Source organism: Pungitius pungitius, chromosome 11 (genome assembly GCF_949316345.1).
Source record: "Pungitius pungitius chromosome 11, fPunPun2.1, whole genome shotgun sequence".
Lineage (NCBI taxonomy): Eukaryota > Metazoa > Chordata > Actinopteri > Perciformes > Gasterosteidae > Pungitius > Pungitius pungitius.
The window spans coordinates 11,289,427-11,317,039 of NC_084910.1; the positions used below are offsets into that span (position 1 = coordinate 11,289,427).

Here is a 27,613-nt window from a genome sequence, read left to right on the forward strand (position 1 = left end):
ACCCGAATGAAAAATAAGGGCGATTGAGTGCAGAAGAGTAATAGATCATCTGAATCTCCATTGACGCCTTTCTGCCTCTCTGTTGTCACATGACTTGACCTGTGCTGCCACTGCACAGTATTTCACTTGACCAGAAGTTGCTTCTCAAACATCCGTGATCTGCAATCTGTGATCTAATGCTAAAAATGTGGGGTCTCTGTAAAACATTTAGGATAACGAAACCATCGGCACACAATGTCTTTCTTGAATACCGTGAGGCGGAGGTGTGACCCAGATGCCCTCACTGACTTTTACCAGGTGTCCTGCTTGCCCTTTAACATGACTATCTGTGGCACGACCCCTGCCGCGCCGGGCCCTTGTACCCTGCCATTTCCTCCCCAACACTGCCGGCAGTGTATCATTTTCCTGTCACCGAAAGACTGGCTCGCTTCTGTGGCGTGCTAATGAGAGGAAGAGAGGGCAGATGAGGAGAAGCTACAGGAAGGCTGGTTCTTCATTTCCCCTGCGCAATACAAGACACAGAATCAATCCTCCAGCCTCCACATGACTGTCTGCAGCCACTTTGGCTGCAGGGAGAAATTAAGAGCAACACAGCAGATATTAGCATTGTAGAAAATCTCATTCGAGAAGATAAGAGTCCAAAAGAAAAAAACAAAACTGATGTAATTTGTACATCCTATGTCACTTGTTTATTTTAGCAGATTATATATATATATATATTACCTGCGCTGTCTCAGATTTCCGCTAATAACCAAAGATCCCTCCTCAGACACACTGCGTTATAATAATGGACGCTCCGAAAACACGTAAAAAAAGCCTCTGTATGAATAAATGGTAAATAAAGGCTGTGTACATTATTTGTTCAGTTATATATCCTTTCCATGGTTGCACAGAATTAAATATTAGATTCTATTATTTTCCCCCGGTGTAGTTTTGAGCATCCCCAATATTTTACCATAGCTTTGACACACTAAGGACTTAACATCATATGGATTATGCTCATTCAAACTTTAATCTGAATATCTTTTCTGTTTTCATCTACCCGAGTGACATCTGTTTAAGAGAGATACAATTTTAGAGTCCTTCAAAGTTTCAGGTTTTATTTTGTTTATATTAAGTCAATCAGATGCTAACAGAGTGCAGACTGATAAAGGATGGGTCATCTAATGTGTTGCTTTCTTATAGAAAGCTATCAGTATCTTTGAATAGGCTTCTCCAACAGGCCTGGCTGAATGAATTACACTCGTCTGTTAGTATTCTGCCTCTGCCGTACAAAAGGTCAATGTCAAATGCACCTCATTTAAAAGTCAATAGCAGCCAGGCACATCATCTCCTGGGAATTCTGTCCGGGAACCCTCCAGACGGCATTGTGTATCATTCAGTTAGGAGAGGGCAGCCAGGGAGCTTTTTTAATCTTGACCTTCCAATAAAATATGCTCTCTATCCAGAATTACATGGTCTAAAATAGAGACATAAGCTCCCAACAAATCATGAGCAGGCTGAACCGTCTCAAGGGAAAGGTTCAACAGTGTCGGACGCAGACACAACAGGTTCAGCACCGGCTGAACATGCGTCTGCATTCCTTTAATTCCGTTATCTTGAGATCTAAAAACACGTGCGTGCACACACACACACACACATTAGTATTCTTATGTATGAACCAAATTAGAAATATTAATTTCAGCAATATTAATGTTTATTGCAAATATTAAAAACAAACAATATCTATTCTATTAGTAATGATGAGACAAGTTTGATAAAAAACTAAATAAATACAATAAGTGAGTCAATAGAGGTCCTCTAAAAAATGATTATCATTATTGTCATTGTGAATTGTTTTGGCAACAATGATAGTGTGGTGAAGATGTAACATCATGTCAGCCTCGGCAGATATTACAAATACCTCCTACTCCTCTAATGTCTCACGCCGACAGCAACAGTGCAACTCCGGCTGCTATCCACTTGGCAGGAGGCTGTTTGGTCCGGAGGTGGAGAGTCCATATATATGTGGGCCCACGCTGCTTAGTGGAGTACACTGGACACTCGTAAGTGTTCTTGAGCTCCTGCTCATCCGCAGGCACGGCTCGGACGTACAGCACCGGCATGGCGGGAGTCAGATCCCTCAAAACCGCCTCGGAGATGACACCCGCCTGGGTGTCCCAACGTGCTCCTAAGACACACGCAGTGGGCTTCATTAGATGCATCTTTGACAACAAGGGTTTCAAAGTATCGTCAGACATCAATGTAACTCAATTGAGTCACGCAGTATGCATTGGAGGTTGGATTGAATTATTCTGACCTTCCATGAAGAGTCCGTGAATATAGGCCCCCTCCCGGGGTGGATGTCCAAAGTCTTCTTTTGTCTTCTTTGTTACATCCACAGTCAGAGTCATCTTCTCCAGGGCCCACTGATTCTTACGAGCGATACTCTGCATAACAGCTGGTAAAAAAGGCGCCGTGTTAATACTTCTGCTGGTTCACAAGTCATCTTAATCGTCGGCCTTTTTGGTTGCAGGGTTGTGATCTCACCAGTCAGGAAGGACTGTGGGTAGAAGAGTCCTGAGAGCCAAACAACTGCAGGAAGAACTAAGTCCTGAGTCCAGCTGTCCAACTCTCGACAGCTACACATTAGATCATTAAACCTTGATAAAACAAATATCAAACAATTAGCAACATAGTATGGCATTGCGTGAAACCTTTAAAATAAGTCAGTAAGGCTCATTATAATATTTTACAAATGTAGTGACATCCTCTTTGGCTCCAATAAAATGCAGTGTGTGACGAGGAAACCCAGTAAGCAAAATTAACGTAATTAAAGGGCAAGTTGAGCAAAAATAGGGGATTATTAGAAAGGGGCAGTTACCAATGGGCCAGCGTTTTAGTGGAGGGGAAAGCCAGTCTACTCCAGGAATCTGGAACGCAGTCTTTGAACAGGGCTGACTGCAGCGTCTCCATACTGGAGGAGATGGTGAGTTCTCCCTGTGGAAGAACAAATCCTCATCGTCAAGAGCTCACCGTTGATAAAGAAAGTGCCTTTAATTTCTTCACCATACGTAACGGTAGACTGCACCTTCAGGCCGAGATCCAGCACATTGAGGGACTTCCTTATTTCTGCTAGCAGAAGATTCATGCGTTCACACTCCTGGAAACAGACTAAAATATATGGGCTCCGCTCTGTGGTCTTTGTGGTTATCTCGGCCATGTTATACTCTTCGGGAAGCTTGTCAAGGATATCTTGAATGACAGACTTGACCTGATGAATACAGGATGCAAAGTGAGGTTATTTATGATGGCAGGTTAATGTATTATCAGCTGCATTTTGCTCCCAGTAATGATTATTTCTGCCTCCACACCTTGTCCTCTGTGCTCTGAGCTGCCCCTTCCCCTCTGGAGGCTTCCTGTGGCTGCAGTTCCAGAAGAGTCCTTAGGAGGTTGTCTGAAGTGACAGTTAGGCACTCGAGCTCGGCATTTGGGTGCAGACCATACAGAGTGGGGTTCTCAGATGGGACGTGCTCGTCGACATAGCTGTGGTAACCGCTGTAGTCCATGAATGGAGGCGATAGGAAACCAGGACACAAAAAGAGCTCCCCTTCGAACTATGAATTGAAATATTGAGAATGCAAAAGATGAAAATAAGTACGCAATTTAAACTTATAGAGAAACATTATTTGTTAACTGGCAAGGGGTTGATCTGGATTTCTTTTATCTGGAAAATTCAACAATAAAACCAATTAAAATTGTTGTGTTGAGACCAAATGCAAAAAAAAAAGACAAATGGATGGAATTTCTCTTGCATAGCAACATGAACACCGACTTACCATTTTTGGATGCATGAACTCTTGTAGATAAGTCTGGCACAGTCTTCTATCCCAGGCATCTGTAATGTGTCCTCCATACATGATCTCCCCAAACAGATAACGCAGGTCCTCCCAGGGCACCTGCATGGACTATAATACATGTAGTCTGTAGACCAATATGAAAATGCAAATAAAAGAACATTGATAGTTAAACTATTAGGAGGGTATCAACTAAGGCAAATTAGTTATTTCTGTCATTCCATTTGTCTTTTGTAAGTTAAAGGAACAACATGATCTCTTCCCAAATGAGCTCTATTACGATGATAGGAGGGAAATTTAACAAAATTAAGTTTCTTTACACTCGCTGATCTAGTGGATGACAGAAGAGTTCTTTTCCTCAGCAGGAGATTATGATTCGTGAGGGTGAAGGAGGAAGAAAAGAACCTGTGATTCATAACAAATTACAAAAGCTGGAGGTTTACAATCATTTGTACCTGTATTGTTTTGCAAATTGCTTCCTTCATCAACTCTAATTGCAGTGATCACTTATGTAGCATTGTGAACTGTCACATTGGCTGCATGTAATTACATTTAGGATAACGCTTCATTGCCCTCCTAATGAATTCTCTGTATACGCACATACAGGTTAGTGTTTGGTTAACATAATGAAGGACATTCGTTTTTGGAGGACAGAATACCTAGGAGACATAATTGGTTGTGACCAGAGTAATAGGAGTCCTAAGAGAAATACATTAGATGAGAAGGGAGCAGCACCCCAAGAATGGATTTTTTTTGTCTTGTCTTCTGAAATGAAGCTAAATTATACGTTGCGTATTCATGGTTATAAAAAACTAAATAACATTGAAAGAAAAGATTTTAAGAAGTAATTGGACACACTGAACAGTAATTCAACATCCATTGCAAACACCATTGTCATTCTAAATGTACGCAGCTTAAGAAAGTTTTAATTATATATATATATATATATATATTTAAAAAAAACATGTTGAAGTATTGTTGACAAGTAGTGGTGAAAATTACTTTGGAGTTGGCCTCTAAGTAATTGTACAAGACGCTGGCTGAGATGGTGAGGTCTCCGGTGCTGAAGGGGTAGTTGTGGTTCCACCCTTGGGGACCAAATTTACGGCGCTCCGTGACACAAGCATGAAAGAAGCAGATGGAGAAGAGCATCGAGTTAAACTCCTGTTCTCTGGAGCACATATCCAGAGTGTCCTGAGGAGAGAGAGCGAGAAATACAGATTACAATGAATGCTACCGTTTTTTCTTCTTTTAATATTAACACTATTTGAGAATTTATTTTAAATGCTCCACACACTTGACTGAAACTGTTGAGGGCTGCATGCAGACTGGCATTCATGCCAGTGGGGGGCTCATTGGTGATTTTGATGGCATTCTCCAGTATCCCTCTGGGGATGTGGTGCTGCTCAGGGCTTGGTGCTGGTTGCCCGGTGATGAACACCCTGTAGTTCGGGTGACTGTCAACCGCCACTGTCTCGAGAAGTCCATCAAGAGAGGGCAGCCATCGAGGCACCAGGTGTACATTCTAAAAAGATTAGGCACATCATGTTGACTGTTGATACTTTTTTTATGTAAAGTTATATTTGTGTTCATTATTGAAAGAAAAATGTTTTGCTATGTTCTCAATTAGTAAGAAAACCTCCAGTGACTCACTTGGCTGCAGGCTTCCCCTTTAAAATGAGGCATTTGTGGAACTGATTTAGTCAATTATGTTTTTATTGAACCAAATTGAGTTTATTTCCTCGCTCAGGGGGTGAGATAATATCATTAGGTGCATTATAGGCTTGCTGGAAAAGCAGCCTGCGGGGACTACTTGAACTAGTCACAAGAAAAGTACTGCTTCCTACCTGCAGAATGACCCAATGTCCAAGTTTAGAGGCATTACTCAGAACCCGTTCCGCTACTTCGTGCTGCCCCTGTCCCAGCGAGATGTTGTGTAAAGTGCCGTGCTCAATGGTGAACCCCAGCTTCAATCCTGCACACATAGAACATTTTGAATAATTGTCCCTACCGATAGATCAGAATTTATGAATAACCCACAATATACACAGTACCTAGTTTTTCTACATCTTTCAATGGATCCACCCCAGGGGAGAGAATGAAGAATACAGGAGTTGAAGGGCCACTGTCCTCATACAACTGGTCAAAGTCCAGCCTGGCGGCATCCACATATTTTCTTCCCATGCTTTGCTCCACAAAGTTCCTGCCAGGAAACATTATCAAAAATCTTAATGACATACTGTGCAACACTTGGAAATACAAATGTTCTTTGGTCACTTGCTTACCTTAATGTATAGGTCATCCTATCAGGGCGAAGTGCTCTAAAGATGATGAGCCTCTGCAGGGAACTTTTATTCTTCCAGTCCTGGGGAAGTCTTTCCTTTTCAGGACAACTGGACTCAACAATCTTTCTCCAACGCTTTGGTGAGCTCTCGATGTCTTTGTCCAGTCCATTGAAGGCCTCCACTGTCGAAATGGTCTATATCCAAATAATAGATTTTATAGAACAATAATAAACACGTAACGCGTTAACATGTTGATGAACATACCTTAATGGCTCCCCAGGCCTGCGGGGAGAGGAATGATACAGGACTAACTTTGCAAGCTTCCACGTGGAAACGCAGAAGGAGGTCAACTTCCTGAGCATCAATCAGGCCCGGCTTCAGCAGAATCTGAGGGGATGGACGAGCAGCAGTTTGTAATGATCTATGTTGTATTTATCTCATTTAAATCATTTCCACAAGATCTGAAAACTGAAAAAAAAACTCTGGCAAAAGGACTCTAGAAACTTATACAGGCTGAATAATGGCTTTTGAATGTAAACAACCACATGAAGGACAGCCTTCAAAGCAGCACAATTTTCTAAGATGAAAACTGTTGGCGCAATGACGGATAATTGCATTATGCCACATTAGAACCATCCCCCTTGTCAGAGCCAACTGTCGGCACAGCAGCCGCGGAGCGTGGTGTGAGAGGTAATCGATAGCAGCGTATGGTCCTGCTGACTGCTTTTAATTGGAGTTAATGTGGGGGCAGAAAAGTACTTTGATTGATGAGGATGACAGGAGGCCCCACCTTTGAGGCGGCCCCGAGTCCCTCACCTGGAAGGCAGTGTGTGACAAGAAGGTTAACTTGTCTCTCTCAAACAGGCCCTGGTTGCTGTAGAGGAATACAGAATAGGTGATGGCCTCAGTGAGGGTGTGCACTCTGGTCCTCACGTCCTCGTCCCATTCTGCACGCTCCATTGCTTTGTTGAACACAGAGTTAAAGGTCTGGAATACAAACAGAAAGGAAAACAGTGATAAGGACTCATAGGGAATATATACATAAACACAGGACCCAAAGCTCTGCAACGGATTGACAGCTAAACACAACAAAGGGGCTGAACAAGTTTAAAGTGATGGTGCATGAAATCTTAATTACTATATATTATATTATTGTTACAGGAGGAGCTTGAGCTTTGTTCATTTTCTGATGTGTGTCCCCTGAGAGTCATTTTAGGGTTAGAGCTTTCACCTTGAGGGAAAACTGGTACATGGGGTTAATCTTGCTGAGGTCGTTGATGATGAAGAAGAGGAGCGACGCTCTCTCAGCGGCTGGGCGGTAAAGTTCTCGAGCCTCGTTGATCTCTGTCTCGTTTTCTCTGGCCTCCACCACCTGTGTGTTCCAATTGCATAAAAAATGAGCTATTAGACTCTCAGTCATGCTCCAAAACCATCTCATTACACTTATTCCTAACTACACATCATTTGCAGCAAATGCAATAAAATGAGGTGCTTCCATTGTGTGAAAAATATCCAATATTAAAGTAAAAATACGTAGATGTATAGATACACAGATGATAGGGCACTATAACCTCACCTTGCACTGAATGTGAGCGGCTGTGCTCTTGGTGTTCTCAAGTTGCTCCACCAGAGAAATATCACCTAGAAAATTACCGTGGGCTGCAGAGAGGCGAGTCAACAAGTCATCTTCTAACCTCTTCAGCTCAATCTTGAAGTGGTTCTGTGCTGTTGTCAGCTCCATCTTGGGAAATGTACAATATTGACATTATGGACTGATGTTTCTTATTAATAAATCACCAATAAAATGATTCACGGTACGTTTCAGAACATTCCTGATTCACCTTTAGGGCCTCCAGGTCCGGCCTTTCCCGCGACACTACCTGTCCCAGCAGCTGTTCCTCCAGGCCCTCAGGTGTCACTGTGAAGTTGATGAGGGTGGTCTGGGCCTGGAGCTCAGGAGGGAAATGGGGATTTGCCAACTTGGTGTGGAGGATGAGTTTAAAGTTACTGTTGTATTCACACTCTTTGTCCCCGAGTCGGATGTACCTTGATAACAGAAGAGTACAGTACAAAAAATAAATGTCTCAACCGCTGTGTTGTTTTAAGGTCACTACTGATACATTTGATGAACAATTCATACTCTTAAGTTCCGATTATTAGCTTTTCTTTATGCTTTAGACCTGACAATAAATAATTCCTTGTATTTATTGTAATCTATTTATGACTAACTATTAAAGCTACAAGGTCAAGAAGTCCACAAGGTGTCAAAGAGAAAAATAGCAACTGAGCTTTACTTTTTACAGATCCATATCCATTCATGACCAGTCAATAGGATAGTTATATATAGTAATAATAATTAATTAATAATAGTTAGCCAATAAGATTTGAGTTTGCAATGTTTTGTCAAGCCACTACGTACAAGGTCAAAAATAAACATTTATATGTTTTGGGTCATTTTCACAAACCAAACACAACTTTTCTGAAAACATAGAGAAGCTGCAGGCATTAATGGCTGCAGAGTTCAATGTGCTCTGGTTGGTTTTATCTTTCCATCTGTGAACTTTCAAAGGGATGAAGTGAAACATCAAGATGATTGGAATTTGACTCGCTGATTGGAAATGTCCCCAGTGCTTTCATGTGAAGTGCAGAGCAGCTGATTCCACTTATGATTGAACACCTGTATCTTGAAAGCTATTGTCTTTCTTATGCATCTGAGCCCATCGACCTCTCACTCTCGAGCATTGCAACCTCAACAGAGGTAAGAACTTCACGCCGGCTCCAAATGTCACTCATACTATAGACAATCTTAAACATTATGATAGATTATCACCACAGCAGCCAGTATTTATCTGTTACTGCATTTCAATTAAATTAGCGATGGCTAGATGAACGTGGTGGCTTTTCATTTTTCTCTAATTACCCCTTGGATGTCAGGAAAGGCCCCAATTTTATGGCACAGGTTCCTCGTGGCCTGGGTCTGGTTCAACTCTATATCTTCACAAGCCAGAATTAATGTACTATTGATAGAACCATTACTCCACCAAATTAAAGTCCTTGCTGATGGATTGGCTTGTAGTCTTCCGTCACCCATGAAAGGAATAATTAGTATTCATTACTTCACACTCTGCAACATTCCAATTATTAATGAACTTCAGCTGTGGATCCCCACCAGATCCATCATGGCTGCCCCTGCAGGTTGTATTAATCATGGATAGAAACAAGTGTGTGGGTCATCTACAAGGGATAAACTTATAATCAGATTTACTATGATGAATTGTTACATCTAAACAGACAGGCTTCCAGCAGAACCTCAATGAACATGTGTTAAGATTCAATACTCATGGTCATACATAGATCAGAGCCAGAAAGATGCAGACCATTTTGAGAGGGAAATCAAAGCAGAAAGTCGATATGTCGTATTTTGGGTTTACAGTGCGTTTAAACAGTTTGGATAGCAATCGTACAAGTTACATATTTTTAAGTTTAGTAGTACTAGTCTCAAGCATTGTTCATGAATGATTTATACAAAATACACATATGACCTAAATTTGCATTTTAAAATAACCAAGATGCAACGTGTCATTGTAGAGTTTAGAATTGATTCAGTAAAGCTATTATTCTGTTTCGAGAGAAAATAAATGCCGTATATTTCCGACAATTCACAGATCAGCGTCATGAAATTATTGATGCTGAATTGGTTTGCCATGATAATGGAGGACCATAACATCTAGTGTGATGCAGGCCATCTTTTTGTGGGAGACACGAGTCCTTATACATAACCATGACTGTCCTTAATTCAGCTTTTACACTGAGGTTCGGCTGGTTCAATATTCATCGCACCTCAAGAATATGAACACAGGAATATTCATCTATCACCCGTCTTGAGAGGCCAATCAATATTTTGGCCTCAGGGATTCAGAACACGTGCTGCAAATTCATCTATAATCTAAAGAGGGGGGCAATAATAATGCATTCAGTCATGTCTTACTGGTGTTTCAATGCTCAGTCAGATTGAACCATCTGGCAGACCTGCTCCTAGTTTCTAACAACAAAGAAACATTGGTACGGGTTGTGGGAAAGTCAAACGGTGTATTGATACAAATGTTTCAGCCCCAATTTAAATGCATTCAACAAACAAACCTGCGACTTTTGAAGAGCTGGCTTGATTGTGCATTTTTTAGTAGAACAATGTAAGTCTGTAAGTCTGAATGTTTCAGTACTAACCTTCCTCTTTTAATGGTATTTCTACCCAGCAGAGGCTCCAAGACTGGGTCCACTTTTTCCGGCAGATTCTCTATCAGAACTGTCTCGCCACACAGAAGGGCTTGTTCAATCACATGCAGACACCTATGGGAAAAAAAAGGTTGTGATAGTGTCGAGGGACGTTTGCGTATCTTAGCGGTCCCTAGTGTGGATGTTGGTAAAGGAAAAGTTTTCAGCCAGAAACAACAACAACAACAATCAAACAGATACATCAAGAGCTGATTTAAATGCAGCCAGAAGACAGCCCCTTCTCACCCCTTCTGTCCCAGCTGCACCACCCTCAGCTCAGGCGCTAGCCGGTTTCTGATCCACTTGATGCCCTGCTGCTGTGGGTCGATGATGAGCGGCCAACGCTCACTGGTGGTCAGGATAGAAGCGTTCTCGGTGGACATCCTATCGTTTGGCAGGCCCTGGTTATGCCAGGCAGCCACAGTGGCGTCATCTGTAAGCATGAGGATTGGATCCAGGCCTTCTGTCAGGGGTACCGAGACCTGGAACAGAAACAGAGGAATGATGTCACAAGAGTTGAAGCCCCGTTGGCTGTCTGATGAGCTCCAGTTCAAAGACTCTGGTGTGGATGTGGGCAGGGAGAACATATTTGACTTTTTAAACAACCAACACAAATATGTTACATTACTGGCCTTACCTTTTGAGACCGAAGAAACGGAATCCATTCATTGTTAAGGAGTTCCGCCCGATACTGTCTGGTAAAGTAACCCATGTAGGAGACGAATGCTGAAGTGATGAGGACATCACCACACAGGGTCTTCTGTTGCTTTTCATACTCAACAATTGCCCGGGACCAACGGATCTTCTCTGACTGCAAGATAGAAGCTTTTATTATCATCAAGAAATACTCATTCAAGCCCACCTGAGGACAATCTCAATCTGAGAATCCACACTGCAGGGTTGTGTTGTGCTGAGCAACTTACCACCACATTTATTGTACAAATTAAGAAGATGTAAGCAGTAAAGCATACAACGGCAATTCCCTTAAAATAGCTTTGAATGATTGCCTGTAGATTCGCTCTGCATCAATCCAGCATTTATTTAAACCTTCAGAACTATGACTGTGACAACACTACAACAATAAATCATGCATGGCATTTTCTTACAAGGGGCTGTGGATCTAGAATATGTCACATAATAAATTCTCAGACAGTTAAAAATCACTATAATTTTACCCTAATGCATTATGGATTGCCTGTAATATCACTCAGTCTGGGGTGAGACATTGTTAATTTCCAACAGCTGTTGAGGCTTTGAGGTAAGTTAATGATTAAATATAGACGGCCGGATTTATTAGTCTGAACACTATTGCTTCCAGGTCAATGACATAAAGACAAAACATTTATCTTGATATGCTTAAAAGCCAAGCTGTTCCATGTAAACCACATTTATTTTCTGAACAAGAAAACTTAAAAAATGGCCACTGACATCTTTTATTTCAGTACTGCATCCATAAAGATAAAGAGCCTTAAAAATGCATGCACAGGACCAGAGAACATGTTTGTTTATATATATATTCAACATGTTTTCAACAAAAACTACAAATAAGCAACATTTAAGATTTATATATTCCAATTATTCACATCCCACTTTTTTTTTAAATTTGTTAGTATTAATTATAATGTAACGACTAGAGGTTGTGCAAGGGCATGAGCACACAATAGGCGAGTACACAAAACCCACACCCCATGCGTAGAACCTACTTGTGCAGTAGACACACACATTCTGTGGACACACAACCTCTCTACTGCACTGACTGAGAGCGGAAAACCCGCCGTCTTGCTTCCTTTTGGACACTATTCCGCCTGCCAGTTGCCAAGCTCAGCCATGCGTTTTTCTGTGGTCCAGCCCTCTCTACCTGTCTCACAAGTCTCCGGTATGCTGCTGGGCCCGCCTGTAAAATCTCCCTTGGCCCGATCGACTCGCACAACTGTCACACCAGCTAGCCAGGACATAACAACTTTTAGTCCAGACTACTGAGGCAATTTGATTACCAGCGCTCCATGCATACCTCACAAAAAATATATAGTTCACTCAATGTCAGGTCAGCCCCAACGACACCAGCAAACTCCTTCATCTCTCCTTGTTTACCTCTAAACCCTTGACCAGGCGGTTGGCCAGCTCTATGGTCTGGTTGGTACGCATCACCTCCTCCTGACAACTGATTTTCTCAATTGTGGCCTTTTCAACCTGAGTCGTAAGGCACTGGAGGGTTGAGTCAAGATCCTTTAGAAACAAATCGAAAGGAATTGAGATTAATTAGACATCGTTAAGAAAATCTAGCTTTTAGACGAAGTGATTTAATTAAATATAATAACATTGCACTTACCGCCAATTTCTTTTGAACCGCTAACATTTTGGATGTTGCCGTGTCTAGATCTGCATTTGCTTGGGATAGCGCTTGCCTCTTTGGACTCACCTCACAATAAATCTGCAAAAAAAGGAGGCACTATGAAAAAAAAGCTCCATAGTGAAGAAAGAATATTCTGGCAGAAAGACATCTTATTACGTAAGTGAAGATATTTCCTGACCTCATAGTATCTGACAATGTTAATGGTCCAGGCACAGAGACCCGCCGCAGCTGTAGATTTGGTCCGAACTAGATCAGGGTGGAATTCTGGGTTTCTCAGATAATTTTGTTTTACCGCAGTCAAACAGACCTCAGGGACATGCTCCTTGTCATATGACACAAGGGCTTGTAGGAAATCATCAACCTGACAGAAGTAAACAAAAATAAAGGGAATGTATTAACAACTGCACCAGCATTTTGAGTGGAGACTGGTGTAAAATTAATACTGAGAAATGAGACACACAAATAAAAAGAGCTTCATGCTCATGTATACAAGAGGCCACACAAGATAAAATGTAATTTAACTCTGAATGAATTGGAATGGTATAATACTAGTTAATGGTTGGGATAAGGGATAAGAAATTTGAATTCATAATAAATAAGCTGAGTGAATTTACCTGAATGCGTTTAAATATGCATACAAAATATGAAATGTATGGCCTTTAGTATTTTTTTTTAACCGTCCGTTAAGGATCCAAGTAAAGGATCCCAGTAAATAAAAAAAGTGGTTTTATTCCAATGACGTCCTTGATGTTCTTTTTTTTAATCAGGTAAATAAAAAGGGTAACAATAAAGACATTCAGATTATCAAACTCATATTATTTTATGTGTGTGTATTTATATGTGTTTGGAAAAGAAAGAATTAACCTCTGTTTCATACTGAATTCTACAGGCATTTTACAAACCAAATAAATCTGTTTATGGCCACACTCCCTACTGAGTGAGCATATTCATAGATGTAACGTGAGCATTGAAAAGATGCCGGCCAGGGCCAGGGTCAAGGCCTCCACACAAATTAGATTGGCATTAATCAGGCAGATGCGTTTGACATGATGAAAGCTTAACCTTGCCCATGAAGGCGCGCGCCGCCTTCCAACTCCGATCTTTAGGCAGCCGACCGCGGGGCGCGAGCAGAACCATCACAGCTGCTGCTACGTTGATCACTGCCTCCGGAGGGTTCGGAAAGGCCTTCAGCTCAGTAAGATTCAACTGAAACAGAATAATACAAATCATATTGTTTTTAGAATGAGCCCAAAATGAAATGCGTTAGTGTGTTGTTTGATAAAATGAAGCACTTTGTTGAGGGTGTCCAGTGCTGCTCTAGCTGCTGTCAGTGATGGCTCTGCCTTATCCAGGTCTTTTTCACAGTCCCTCTGTTTGACTAAGACTTCTGCCTGGATGACGGCAACCTGCACAAGAGCACCCATAATGAAATAAATCAGATCATGTAATGAATGGTGTGGTTTAGAGAGGGAATGAAAAAAAAAATGCGATAGGATATATATGTATCTCACCTTTTGGGCCTCGAGGTCTGCAGCCTCTCTCTTGCTGCTCACCTTCTCAGTCTGCTGTCCAATCTTTGTAATCAAAGCCTCAATATTCTGATTTTTTAAGGTCAACTCAGTTTCTTGGGATGCCAATTTTGCTTTTAGATCTTCAACCTAAAATAGACACATAAAATGACACACACTTCAATGTGCAACATACTTAATGTCAAGGGGAAAACCCACACTGTTTAAAAAGCAAATACTACTACTATTCCCAATCTTACCTTCTCAACCATGTACCTCAAACCATAAATTAAACACCCTAGGGTATATAATAAAGACGTTTACCTGGACGGCAGTTGTTTGGAGTTTTTGAAGGCCACTGACAAGCCGGTTCATCTTGTGCTGGAGCTGAGCCCCGCTCTTCTCCAGAAGGTTTCTGTACAGGTTGATTTGCTGGAGAAAGCTCTTGGGGGTGGTGTAATTGTACCTCTTCTCATTGCGCTGGTATTTTTCACTTGCATGGTTGACACTGGTGTGAACGTAGGCCATGAAAAGACTGATGGATTCCTGGACGGCAGGCTGTAAAAATAAGCAGACAAGGAGGGAGAGGGGAGAACAGGGTGAGCTGAATTGAGTAGAGTTTAACGTCCCCAACCTGATGGGGGCTGAAATATTATCTTCATAAATTTTGAATTCATCTACAAGTTTTGCCATTTTACTTGGCTGGCCCTGACTTACTCAATCTGAAATGTAGGTGCAGCTAGATGGAATGATAAGGCTTTGAAAATAATGTGTTCAGACTACTGACATGCAGCCTGTAAAACATGCACACTGTTTACATTATCTCTGATGTCCTCCAACTTTCTAAACTGTCTACAGAGGCTGAATGTACAACATTCAAACTAGGTATTCATCATTCGGTGCGCAGTGACAGGGAGCCTCTATTAATCATACAGTTAGCAATCAATTAAAGCAAAAACAAATGAGAAGACAATACAAGGATCAAACCTAACCATATCTCACAAAAAGCCATTGTTAATGATCATGAGCCCGGCGTAAAAATCATTATCAATTAAGATCTGAGACGATGCTTTTTGACAAAGCATGCTATGTTCAGTTGAGATGCGAAAGAAGTTCTCATTGATTGATTGGCCGTGGGGCTCAACTTTTGGTAAGTTGTGAATTTAAACATTAAATAAATGATAATTTATTGTTTCCAAGCCTCCAACAAGATCAAAGATGATTAATGACTAGAAATGTATAGTAATGTCTTACAACTTTTAAAAATGTACTAATAATGCCCATTAACTGAAACACAAAAGTATTTATTTTTTAATCCACAAAAAGTATTTCACTCAATAGCTTTCTATTACTACGAACTCAGGCTATGACTAATTATTATTTTCATTCTGGATTAATCGGCTGAATATCGTCTTGATTAAGAGTTATTCTGAACAGCATCTCGGAAAATTGTGCAAAGACTTTTTTCATATATCTTCTCTTGTCTGTCTTTTGTGAAAATTGTGAATGATGGCAAATGCAGCTTTGCTTGTAAAAAAGAATCTAGCCTGATTATTTGATTATTTTCTCCAAATCAATTAACTGATTAATCACTGCAGCACTGACTACTTTCCCCATGCTCAAATACTGGTCTACTATAGCTACAACCATTACGTAACTTCACTGCCTACCTCTAATGATATTAGTGCTGAAGATTCCTCTATTCTTACTGAAGTACTAATGCTCTAATAATACCACAGCTTAAGTATTATAGCTACAGAAAATCCACACGTGGTAAAATATACACACACACACACACACACACACACACAAACAGTGGAAATAAATAGTCTGCTACATATTCACATGTGATGACACTTCCTGGTTTTGACAGCTGTGCCTCCTTAGAGGGTCATTATGTGCTTAATCACTCTGATCTCATTAACATAAATGATCCCGGGTTGTGATCGTTCCACTGCTATGATGGAAAACAATGATATGCCTGCACTCACGAGGAGTCACCAGGCATGTGTTCAGCAATTTGTCAGTACCTCTGCGGAGAACTAATGATGAGGGATCTATGGAAAAGATAATCCAGCTGCATTGTAGTAATAGGGTGTTCATTAAAATCTAGATCAGTTCGGGAAAAGGGGTCTAAACCTAAGAAAGATAATCTACTGCATTATATTGGATGCATTGCTCACAGCTAATACTGTTATTTGGTTATTGTTCACACACATTTGTGGGTAAAGCAGGTTATTTATGGGAGCCATAAAATAACCATGCTATTCAGAATAAAAAAATTAGGAGATGGTGAGAAAACAATTGGGTTGAGAGGCCTGACCTCAATGTCTTCAATCTTTTGGATGAACCGGAAGCTGACCGACTGCAGAGCTTCTGAGGTCCAGGGATGGAACCAGTCAATGGTGGTGCATTGCACGAGAGCAGGGAACCGACGGGCACGAACGCGAAGGGTACTGCCCACGGGAGACAAACACAATACCACCTACAGAGAAGTCAGAAGGGAGCAAAAGAGTCACCCAAGCAGACACACACAAACAGGTCCGGTACAAATGCACAGCCTCATACTTGTACACAAGATATCTAGTCCAGTGCACATAGAAAAATACAACACAACTCGCAGCCTCATGTGCCCCTACTTTTACCGTCCTTGGCATGTGGACAGGCAGCCACATTCCCAGTTGGCTGGAGAAGACGGTGACACCACTAGAGGCCCTGGCACAAAGACTAGCTGGATGACATACATGTGCACTGAGACAAGAATTCCCTACCTTTTAACCCCCCCAGTTTGTCTGGCTCTGTTTAACATATTTAACAACACTTCGCAGCAGCTGGGTTTTCATCTTTGTGGCTCAAAAATATAGAATGTGTACGATTATCTCATTAAACACGGTCAAGATATGAAAATCATCTGGCATACAGGATTTGTATTTTCAAGCTGTATTAGTAATTTTGTGTGTCCTCCACTTCAATAGCAAACAGACAATTATTCTCTAAATAGAAGTAAGGCTAATACAATGCACAACAGGTTGGCTGTGATAGAGCATTCCAATGCTGCTCCAATATCTACAAACACGTTAACACAAGTCAATATTCATATTAAAATCATATTAATTAAGAAGTCAAATCAACAGACTATAAAATGAATAAAATATTATAATTGGTAAATATGAATAAACTCTGTTTTTAGAAAACTTCTATCATTCACTCTATGTAGCTGTTCTATCCTAAAAGTGACAATATCACCGGAGGAAATAGTATGATGTTGAGAGAAAGCAACTCAGCAAGACATCATCAAACAACAGGAGTCAAAGATGACAAACCCATTGACATGACAAAATCGGCCTTAGTGAAAGGCAATTATACATCATTAAATTCACTTCTTTAGGCCAATAAGCCGTAAAATACTGGTGAACGATCATTTCTTCCGCTGGAATATTTGCAAAACTTGACCGTAAGCCGTAGTCGAACTCGGTCAGTGAAGAATCTCCAGCAGTTCTCCCTGATGTCCATCAGTCCGAGGGCTCGGACCTCAGCTCTCACGCCAGACACAATGTCGTCGATCTCCTCCTCGCTGAAGAGGTCGGGAATTTCTCCTGGTGGGAAAGGCACCATCATAGTCACAGTCTGACAAGCTGTAGAGATTATTATTATCTCTTTATAAAACGTTAGATTTCAGAATGGTTTTAAAGTTTGATAAATTATGATTTTGTCTTGTGGAGTAAAATAGGAAAGCGTGTTTTATTACTGTGAAGTTTAGGTCTCACCCGATGCCAGTAAATCATTAATAGTGACCAGAAATCGCTCATCGGGTATCTGTGAATCAGTCAGCAGCAGAGCCACACGCTGGTTCTTCACTCCAGTCTTCAGGAACAAGCCTGCCAGATCCATCTAAATACAACAACAACACATGTTATGGACAAACTATCTAATGTTCAAACATCCCCCAGTCAACATCAATGAAATAACCTACTGTAAGTCCCATAAATACAGCTTGATTTTTTAAAGAGGCTATTAAAAGATTACATTTACAAACATGCTCAATTAATGAGACAGTGAAACATTTCTCAGTGGTTTTAAATAGTAAACCCACACACTTATAAGAGCCAATTTAATGAAGTGACACTGCACTTGATGTGCTGTTTGGCTCCAACCTCTTAACAACATGAATATTTACCTTGAGGTCCTGGATGCTGTAACCCTTACTCAGAGTGATTTGGAAGACTTCCACGGAGGATATGTAGGCAGCCAGACGAGTCAAGCTCTGCTTCCCACTGCCCCCGACCCCAACCAGTAAGCCGTGTGCCCCCGGGGACTCCAGGATACGACTGATGCGACAGCTGGTAGCAACACAATCTTTGTTAAGCCATAAAACACCTCTATGCAACCAAATTTTAACAAAAACTATACACACTGTCTTCATATATCATATCCACATCAGCTGTATAGATGGTTTAATATATGCCAATGACTCACACTATATTAGCATCATTTAATTTCATAAAATTGTGTATGTCCTTTTTCTGTTGTTAAAATATTTGCTCTTCCTTTACATGGTGTTTTTAGGTTCAATTTTGGGAGGAAAACAATAAAATAACATTATCAAAGTGAATCATTTCATGTAGTTTTGATCATTAGTCCTTAGTTTATTATACTTTCTAGAATGGCATAATAAAACAATCACTACTTACACATGTTGCATGGCATCTTCAAACAGTACCAGATTCATGGCTGCATTGAGCTCATTGTAGCTCTCCAGGGCCTCTGTGAGGACGGACTTGAGTGCCGCCCAGTCTGTGATCGCAGCATAGGAGGCTTCAGTGCCTTTTTTGGCAAAGTGGCAATAGAGGAGTGGCAGCTTTGTCAATTTTTTTTCCTCCAGCCCCTGGAAAAGGAAAAACATATTAAATAATTTGAATTGTTTAATGTATTTTAATTGATTGACAGATCTGTTTAGTTTAGTTATCAGATTCTGGTTTGCACCTCAAAGCATTCATGCGCAGTCTCCATCTGGAGCATCCGGAAGAGCTGCAAGTCCTTGACATCTACCAGTCTGTCTGAGTACACTCTACAGGACTCATGGAGCCACAACAGTGCCAGGTCAGTGCTCTCTTTCACACTGTCAGGCCCAGCGAAGAGCATGCCCTGAATAACACAGATAATTGTCGGGTTACTTCGGTTTGCTTTAAAAAGTCTAACTGCGAAATAAATGCTCACTATCAGTACTACCTGAAAGACGTTAGACAAATCTCGTAGATTAAACGTGTAGTGAAATGTGATGGCTGTGGGAAGAAAGCTGTGAACCATCTTGTGATGAAGAGTTATGGCAGCTTGAACAACAGCTACGGCGCTCTTCTCAACCAGCGGACTGAAGAGCTGCTGCTTCAGGTGGCCACAAAGGATCTGACTGAAGATTGACGTCTGAGCATCGGATGAAGGAAAGTTCACGGCAAACACTGAGAAATGTCTCTGCAGAGTAAAGGGAAAACCAAGCATCAGAAAACACAGAGCATGAATCCATCCGTACTTAAAACTACATGGCACCTAAAATCGTGAACGCTTGCATTGAATAATAAATAATGCTCTTTTGATCTGACATCAGAAAATAAGATTGATGGCCATGTAAGTGGGACACATACTTGTAGTCTGGGGTTGACAGTGAAGCTCCCAGCAGTTGGATTCATACAGGCCACATACTGGGTATTGTGTATTTCTTTTATGCTCAGTTTCTGTCTATCATACCTAAAGAGAGCAGAAGAAGACAGATTAATGTAACAAGTACAACACACGGTAGTTAGGCCAATATCTTTCATGTGCTGGCATAAGATACAAACACAAAACAGAAGCACTGGCACAAAGTGTGAGCTGTATTCTCACCAGTGCCCATAGTCCAGATGCTGACGTATAAGTGTGTGAGGTTGCACTGTTCCATAACTGTCGACAGCAGGCATGTTGATGTCGTCCAGGAAGTAGACCATCCTTCTGTTGCCTACGGGGAAGAAGCTTCTGCCCGCTCTTTTCTCTAGATGCCGCTCAAGATTCCCTACAGGAGAAAGCAAAGTGATCTTTGTCCCAAAAACATATAATCAATTAAACTACATATAAGACACACACATTTTTTTTTATAGAGAGCGAGAATAATCTATTTTTCAAAGCAAATGTTAGAATGTCGAATGATATGATGATGTACGTAATGATTGCCGGAATGAGTGTGATATTTCTGAACCTGAGCATTACCAGCAGATGGTGCCACTGTTTACTTGAAGTTCTTGTCAGCACTAAATAACAATCAAAAACCCCTCACTCACCCTGCAGCATGAGGGAGGTTGTGTAGTAGTTGAAGGGTACTTTTGTTGTCATGTAACTCTCTGTCAGGCAGTCAAACTTGTTCTTGACGAGTGCGGTCTTTCCCACTCCAGCATTCCCCACGAGCATTAGTGGCTGTCTGCTCTCCAGCAACAAGTCCATGAAGTAGCAAAGTCGCACAGTCTCTGCTGTGTGTACCACAACAGCCTGCAATCATAGAAACAGCAGGCAGACAGAGAGCAGAAACATACATGGTTATTATGGCTTTCTTTGAGTGTGATTTATTGACAGACATGTGTTCAGTGAATTGTATGTGATTTATAATTTCTTGTACTTCCCCGGTGCACCACAACTATTCTGTCATAATAGCATCATTTGCTCAGAACAAAACCCCACTAATTATGGCTCAGCAAGAGCCTTTGGAGCATTCACAGCTGTACGCAGGAGCATAAAGAAAGACAATAGAGTGTGGGTGATAGCTCAAGCCTTGTTGCTCATGTCTTCACCCCCACACAGTCTGGTATGGGGTGTAGTGCATGGTAATCAGACACAGTGGAAAACCTATCATCCATTCCAGCACTCCTGCCATAACCTCATGATTGGACTTTGCCCTCTCTTATTATGTTCATTGAGGCAGACATGCATTTTTAATATTCCTTTATTGTTTATTTCTGGTTATTTTTTCTTTAAGAAGGTTGCTCAAGGTGTGATTATTTGATACGTCTGTCTTTTTGAAGTTACATGAAGGGTGCTTCTATTTCCTTACCTGTAATGGTGTACAAGTTTCCATTTCTAAAGGAGGCACATTATCACTCCAGGGCAGGAACCGTCTAGTTTGAGGCTCAAGGTAGTAGTCAAACACTGTCCCCTGTGCTGGCAGCTTCACTGTCTTCATTTCTTTGGTCCACCAATGACTGAACTCCACCCGGTAATCATAGAGCTGGACAAATCATTGAAGATGTAATATTATGCATGTATTCATATGAACATCCCACCAGAAGTTCTACCTTCTGTACCTTGCAAACAGGAGAACAAAGACAAATCGAGAAGCAACTAGAGTGAAACTGGACTATTACCAGGAGGAGTATTAACAAACTATCCAATAACACTGACCAACATTCCTTGATCGTGCCTGAAAAGCTAAAGTCAGCAACACATTTTATTATGAAAAATGCTTTATTTCTGTCATCAAACAACTGATGAGTTTCAGCTCCTATTAAATAAAAGGCAAATATTTGTTAACATTATTAAAACACAGACATTTGCGAGGTATTTTAGTGTCTTGTTAACACTAAAATTACTGTTATAGACTACATGTATGTTGATACAAGACGTGATTTCGTGCACTGGAATGAAATGAAAGAAATACCTGATCTTGAAAGAGGGCTCCACCAAAAGCCCAGATGCAGGCAAAGACAAAGTAGGTCTCATAGAGCTCTCGTGGAGAGTCAGATGGAATACCTTCTGGTGTTAGAAGGCAGTCGAGCAAAGTGCAGAGGGTCTGAATGAGAAAGAAATATAGATTTCATTCCGATTTGCTGGCCGTGTAGGTACAAAGGAAGCGATGAACTCACTGAATATGCATGCGTGATGTTGTTTACCTGCACCATGGAGTTTTCGGGGATAGGAGTGATGGTCTTGAAGCTGTTTTTCATCTTTTCTAGGCAACGAGGAACATATTTTTCAAACATTATGGTGAGGTGGGCCTTTTCTGTCTGGCGTTGTCTTTGTTCAATCCAGCTGGCGACGTACCTGAGAGAGAAGGAATCATTTTGTATTGAAGTGCTGTTGGGAATCTAAGTGTGTCTGCTTTGTTTTGTGAATGTAATAGATTTACGCAACATCGTCACTCTGGCGCAACAAGCACAACACATGATACTGACGATAGTACAAAAACGGCTTTGTGATGAAAACGCAAACAATGCTTTGATATTATTTGACTCACGGGTTCCAGCCCAGGTCCTGCTGGTTGACATAAAGAATTCCCGCTCTGGACACAGTAGCAGGAGTGGCCGTCCTGAGGTGACTGATTTCAAACACTAGTCTCATGGATGAAGTGAGTGGCACCCGTTCATTACTGGCAAGAGTCAGCACCTGAAAGAAGTTATGGTCAATCTGATGGAAAAGACCATTCTAACGATAAGGAAAACAGAGTTGCTTTGGAATATTTCAAATGGGCAACATCCCTGAGACTTGTGATTCATTGCTGTGGAAATAGACTTTCAAGAACTCACACTCAAGGAATTGATTACTGAAGGAGGGGAAAGAAACATCTTTTTCTGTCCAAACCCCCTTGGTGGCTGTGTGTTTTACAATAGCGTATGAGTGAACAGGAGGGAGGTACCTTGTTGTCATCCATCACTGTGTTGAGTGATTCAATCCACATCGGATCAATGTCTCCATCCAACACAATCCACTTAGGTCCTACGTGGGAGATGTTTGCTTGCTCTCGCATCAGCGACGAAAGCAACCCTTATAGAAAGAGAGGAAGAACGCAAACAACAACAGCCGAGATAACAAGGCGTTAGAGCTGTTTAGATCTGGAATGACTTGGCACTGGTTTGTTATCCTCAATTAAAGACCAGCTTTGTTTACCATCTTTCCATTCTCGGGTTGCGTGGTGGATGAAGCCAAACAATTCATCTCTGTCAACTGCTTTTGGATTGAGGTCATTCCACACAGGTTTCCTCTTCAAGTTTACGTAGGTTTTATGAAGAACTCTCAATATCTATTGAAAAGATAAACACCTGATATGTTGTGTACCTTACAGTAATTGAGAATTTACTTTCAGAATTCGGAAGGCAGTAAATTCTGACCTGGCTTTTCCCGGTCCCAGCATTTCCAACAACAAAGACAGAATGACGCACTGCCATGAGTTCCTCTAACTGCACCACCTGACAAAATAAATGTAGAAATAGATTATTTCATTCTTATTTTAAGCATTGACCATGAAATACACCATTTCTTATCAAACCTTAAGGATGAACGTCTCCTCGGGCTGGAGTCGAAGCTCCAGCGTGGTTTTTCGGACGGCATTTTCAAATTTGCAGTCTCTCTCTCTCTCCACCTCCAAGCCTGGGAACAGATCTCCCAGCAATCCCAAGAAGATAGTCACATCCTCAGTGACAATTTTAGGCATGTTGAAGTCCCTCAGTGCACGCATCAACACCTGAGAAGTAAAATGCCTGTATAGAATAGAGTCTTCCTCATGTGGCAGGGAGATAAAATACTCATGTAAATCACCTGATCCTCTGGTCTACTCTTGTCTCTTCTTCTCAGTGCTCCTGCCACAACCAGAACAGACTTGACAGCACGCAAACCCCAATCGTAGTGGTCCTAAAAGAAAAACAGAATCAACAGTAAAAATGTGTATTCTTATTTTTACATCCAAAGGTGGACTTCGAATGAAAAGGCTGCGCTCTGAAATATTTATTACTGATGTTGTACGTTGTGATCCAACATTAGGAAATAGAACAGTGCAATTAGGTGTTTTTCGCCTACCTGCTTAGAAAGGAGTTCTTTGCAGAGAGTGTAAAGAGTAATAAACTTCCTGGCTAATGGCTTAGCCCCCCGGAAGCCTTCAGCAACCAGCATTATCTCACAAATAAGCTCGGTGTCAGGCACCACCATGGCGCAGGGTCTGCAGCGGGACAGAGAACATGCAGACAATGGACTGAGTAATGCTGAGTAGAGGCACACTATAAAAAGAGTTACTGATCACTCTCACCTGAAAAGAGCCTTGAGGTTCTCAGGTAGCTCCGTCCTGCCTGCATAGCCAGGGTTCATTGTGATGAAAATCCCCACAGAGGGCTTTAAGACAATGTCCTCATCTAAGAACAGGAACCTATGAGGTTGCATGAAGGGTTACCACATGTCGACTATTACTACTATACTACACCTCAAAGGCTTCACACTACCACCTGCAGCTGGTTACCTTTTCTTTTTAGTGCGGATGGCGTCATGTATAGTTTTGACCTGCACTGCTACAACTGACAGAACATCCACAGCAATGCGATTGAACTCATCGAAGCAGCCCCATGATCCCGTCTGGGCCAGACCTTTGTAGATATCACCAATTGACTGATAATCAAGTAAAAAAAAATATATTTTGCATTTAATTATACATTACATATACGGACCAACGGGAATAATTGTGAATGACTTTTCCACCTTGTAGTCCATCTGTTCAGAACAGTTGAAGATGTACACCATGACCCCCAAGGCTCTCCCAAGGTCCTTAGTGGTCTCAGTCTTCCCTGTTCCAGCAGGGCCCGCTGGGGCCCCACTCATGGTCAGGTGCAGCGACTGAGTTAAGGTGATGTAGCACCTGAAGATGACAATAGCAAAAGCACAAAGAGAAACACAAAGGTGTTTATGGAAAATGCTGGTTGTAGCGAATGCATGTATTGAAACGTTACTTGGATGCAAACAAAAATTGATTAGAGACAGGGTTACCGGTCTGTGAGGGGGGTGATGACTAGACGCGGCGTATTGCCAAGATACTCATATGAGTAAAGGAACTGGGCATCACAAATGTTAACAAAGCAGTGACGCTGCTCTTCATTCCAGCAATGCCGGAGCTGGGAAAGCCACTGGAAGGCCTGTGAGGTGGTGACCTGTGAACACATGCGGTTGCTATTTTAAACCAGAGATAATATGCCACGAGAGATAAGGGCAGCAGGTGGTATGATGATCATAACAAATTTAAAAGTTCAAGTGTCTTGTTGTGGTTTAGGACTATAGTTTATAATTTAGGAGGCTGTCCCTTTCCTGTTTATCTCATTTCATTTTTATTTTTTTGTTGCCTCATATTGATTGTATCTTGAAAATTGAGCCATACGGATTATGATTTTAAATCATAATCTCAAAAGCTAAACACTGTGAAATAGTTTGTATGCTTAGAATAATGTATATCATTTCAAAATTAACACAGTAAGACTACAAAGAAATGTTTATTATGCATTGATTCATGTGATTACCTTTTGGGCGATAAGGCTGGAAACAATGTCTCTAGCATGGACATCAATGGTGCACAAAGTCATGATCTTCTGTCTGTCGCCTGGGCTCAGTTCTCCCAGCAGCATGCCGATCAACAAGTTCAGCTGAGAAACCTTGAAGCGGGAAGATAAGCATATGTAAAGCAATGCAGTGAAAATAGGCAGAAGTTAAATATGCAAATTTAAATTTACACACAACATGAACTGGTAAAAAATGCAGTATCTTACAGTAAGTCATAAAACCAATCAATGCAGAACAACATACACCGTCAGTATATTAATGCGGACCATGCAATCAGGAAATTAAAAGTGTTTTTTTGTTCTTGTTCCAGCTAAAACATCTCTGATGTCTTGCATTTGTTACTGATGTTGTGCAACAGCAGATCCAATCAGTCCAGTGCCTTAAAGGAAGGGAAAGATTATTCAAACAGCAACCAAGGACATGGTAACCTTAAATATTGCTGATGAAACTGACAAGAGTGATAATACCGTGTGAGCATAGCCAAGGCCTCACATACCCATCTCAGGTCACTGACTCTGAAGTCATTCGGACGGCATTATGGAAAACATGTCCAACGTCTTTAGCAGTTGCCACTTTACTCACAGATGACTATTTCTACACTGTCAATTACCTTAACTGATGTTGTAACAAAATGTATAATAGTGCAAATAGATTCCTGTCAGTTGTTGAGGTCATGGTCTGTGGTGGTGTTGTCCTGAATCCCAATTTCATGCGAGATAATGCTTATGATAATCATATTCATAGTACTTGTTGGTGTGTTAGCTCATCATACTATGTACCTGTTTCTTGTTGTATTCTTTAAGTGCAGTCTCAAATCCTTCCTCCAGTCTTTTAAAGACAAGCTCCATATCATTGCTCCACCAGATCTGGGATCCAATGAGAGCCACTTGGGCAGGAAAGTCAAGAATCCACTGCTCTCTGGGCTTGTCCTCGTACACAGACACAGCCTCAGACAAGTGACCCCTCACACATTCCTTCATAGACTCCTCCAGACGAGAAAGCCATGTCTCAACCTTAAGTAAAATCATTTTTACTATTAGTTAAGTTCTTTATCTTATTAAATGCGATAGCAAATTCAAATTCATTACTACTGAATACCATCTTACCGGCCCAAAACAGAAGCATTCTTGCTGGAATGGGACATACTCTCTCTCTTTGCTGTACATGCCCACTACAAGTTTAGGGTTATCCAACTGTTCGTTTTTGGCAAACTCAAGATCTGAGAGGCTGTCAAATAATTTTGAGAGGTGAACAGTTACCTGCAAAACACATTAGACATTATAGACACAGAAGTTAAGTAAAGACACTGGACAAATATTAAAAAGAAAAAATCAAGAGAAATGCCACATAAATATACCTCTCTGGGCCGACTCCCTTTGGAAAGGATGTCCAACAAGTCTGCAGAGGAAATGAAGTAGAACCGTGGAAAGGCAAGTCTCTTTGTCTCCAAGTATTCAGCAAGAGCTTTTTCACACAATGTAAGCCTAATGAAAGAGAGAGTTTGAGAATAGTGACCACATCCAAACAGACTCTGAGTAGTATAGTGAAAGAGAAATCAAATAAACGTTAACCTTGTTTGTAGATCCTCTAACTTCTCAAATAGATGAGGTTTGTTAGTGGCTTCAATTACATTTACAGTCTTGGCACTGTCCAACATTAGTTCCTGAAAGAAACAAAAACACAATGTTTACAATGATGGAAACAATGGCGTTTGCATAACTTTTTGACTGACATAAAAGGTGCAGACCTGAAACTCAAGATCTATAGTTTCAAATCGCTGAGCATCTGCAGGCAGCTGTTGGCAGATGTCATCACAGCTTTTGAAGATGCTTTCCAGGTAAACCCATGTCCTTTGGACCTCGATCCAAACCATCAGCACAGAGTCAGCTACAGTCAGTTGCTTCTGTAGTTCCACTACCTGCAACAGGAAGTGATGTACGTGCTTGCTCTGAAAGATGCCCTGGAGCTGAACCTTGAGAATGAAGACAAAAGGATTGGGTTCAATGTAATACATGACACTGCTGAAGTAATATC

At 41.2% G+C, this 27,613-nt stretch overlaps 1 protein-coding gene across 1 annotated transcript in view; it reads right to left on the minus strand.

The window, feature by feature from the left end:
• Window positions 1-242: 242 nt before the first annotated feature.
• si:dkey-233k19.3 (dynein axonemal heavy chain 11) overlaps window positions 243-27,613 on the minus strand; it is a 36,135-nt gene continuing 8,764 nt past the window's right edge. Inside the window, exons 26-82 of the mRNA XM_037454174.2 lie at window positions 27,327-27,551; window positions 27,151-27,242; window positions 26,937-27,063; window positions 26,686-26,838; window positions 26,359-26,592; window positions 25,540-25,671; window positions 25,016-25,176; window positions 24,731-24,887; window positions 24,495-24,640; window positions 24,288-24,404; window positions 24,062-24,200; window positions 23,804-23,896; window positions 23,535-23,729; window positions 23,377-23,454; window positions 23,156-23,288; window positions 22,905-23,032; window positions 22,506-22,654; window positions 22,162-22,312; window positions 21,930-22,061; window positions 21,327-21,500; window positions 20,563-20,767; window positions 20,132-20,297; window positions 19,894-19,996; window positions 19,484-19,723; window positions 19,238-19,399; window positions 18,946-19,139; window positions 18,432-18,594; window positions 18,022-18,145; window positions 17,708-17,850; window positions 16,578-16,739; window positions 14,579-14,812; window positions 14,258-14,404; window positions 14,039-14,152; window positions 13,809-13,952; window positions 12,925-13,107; window positions 12,723-12,824; window positions 12,485-12,619; window positions 11,031-11,204; window positions 10,640-10,875; window positions 10,346-10,468; window positions 7,963-8,167; window positions 7,698-7,862; window positions 7,353-7,493; window positions 6,938-7,108; window positions 6,386-6,508; window positions 6,122-6,315; window positions 5,891-6,039; window positions 5,684-5,811; window positions 5,134-5,361; window positions 4,839-5,030; window positions 3,819-3,947; window positions 3,354-3,596; window positions 3,071-3,253; window positions 2,864-2,979; window positions 2,530-2,642; window positions 2,300-2,440; window positions 243-2,170 (exon numbers count right to left, since the gene is read on the minus strand). Coding sequence (XP_037310071.2) covers window positions 1,923-2,170; window positions 2,300-2,440; window positions 2,530-2,642; window positions 2,864-2,979; window positions 3,071-3,253; window positions 3,354-3,596; window positions 3,819-3,947; window positions 4,839-5,030; window positions 5,134-5,361; window positions 5,684-5,811; window positions 5,891-6,039; window positions 6,122-6,315; window positions 6,386-6,508; window positions 6,938-7,108; window positions 7,353-7,493; window positions 7,698-7,862; window positions 7,963-8,167; window positions 10,346-10,468; window positions 10,640-10,875; window positions 11,031-11,204; window positions 12,485-12,619; window positions 12,723-12,824; window positions 12,925-13,107; window positions 13,809-13,952; window positions 14,039-14,152; window positions 14,258-14,404; window positions 14,579-14,812; window positions 16,578-16,739; window positions 17,708-17,850; window positions 18,022-18,145; window positions 18,432-18,594; window positions 18,946-19,139; window positions 19,238-19,399; window positions 19,484-19,723; window positions 19,894-19,996; window positions 20,132-20,297; window positions 20,563-20,767; window positions 21,327-21,500; window positions 21,930-22,061; window positions 22,162-22,312; window positions 22,506-22,654; window positions 22,905-23,032; window positions 23,156-23,288; window positions 23,377-23,454; window positions 23,535-23,729; window positions 23,804-23,896; window positions 24,062-24,200; window positions 24,288-24,404; window positions 24,495-24,640; window positions 24,731-24,887; window positions 25,016-25,176; window positions 25,540-25,671; window positions 26,359-26,592; window positions 26,686-26,838; window positions 26,937-27,063; window positions 27,151-27,242; window positions 27,327-27,551 — 9,039 coding nt within the window. The 3' untranslated portion in view covers window positions 243-1,922. The remainder of the gene's footprint in view (window positions 2,171-2,299; window positions 2,441-2,529; window positions 2,643-2,863; window positions 2,980-3,070; window positions 3,254-3,353; window positions 3,597-3,818; window positions 3,948-4,838; window positions 5,031-5,133; window positions 5,362-5,683; window positions 5,812-5,890; window positions 6,040-6,121; window positions 6,316-6,385; window positions 6,509-6,937; window positions 7,109-7,352; window positions 7,494-7,697; window positions 7,863-7,962; window positions 8,168-10,345; window positions 10,469-10,639; window positions 10,876-11,030; window positions 11,205-12,484; window positions 12,620-12,722; window positions 12,825-12,924; window positions 13,108-13,808; window positions 13,953-14,038; window positions 14,153-14,257; window positions 14,405-14,578; window positions 14,813-16,577; window positions 16,740-17,707; window positions 17,851-18,021; window positions 18,146-18,431; window positions 18,595-18,945; window positions 19,140-19,237; window positions 19,400-19,483; window positions 19,724-19,893; window positions 19,997-20,131; window positions 20,298-20,562; window positions 20,768-21,326; window positions 21,501-21,929; window positions 22,062-22,161; window positions 22,313-22,505; window positions 22,655-22,904; window positions 23,033-23,155; window positions 23,289-23,376; window positions 23,455-23,534; window positions 23,730-23,803; window positions 23,897-24,061; window positions 24,201-24,287; window positions 24,405-24,494; window positions 24,641-24,730; window positions 24,888-25,015; window positions 25,177-25,539; window positions 25,672-26,358; window positions 26,593-26,685; window positions 26,839-26,936; window positions 27,064-27,150; window positions 27,243-27,326; window positions 27,552-27,613) is intronic.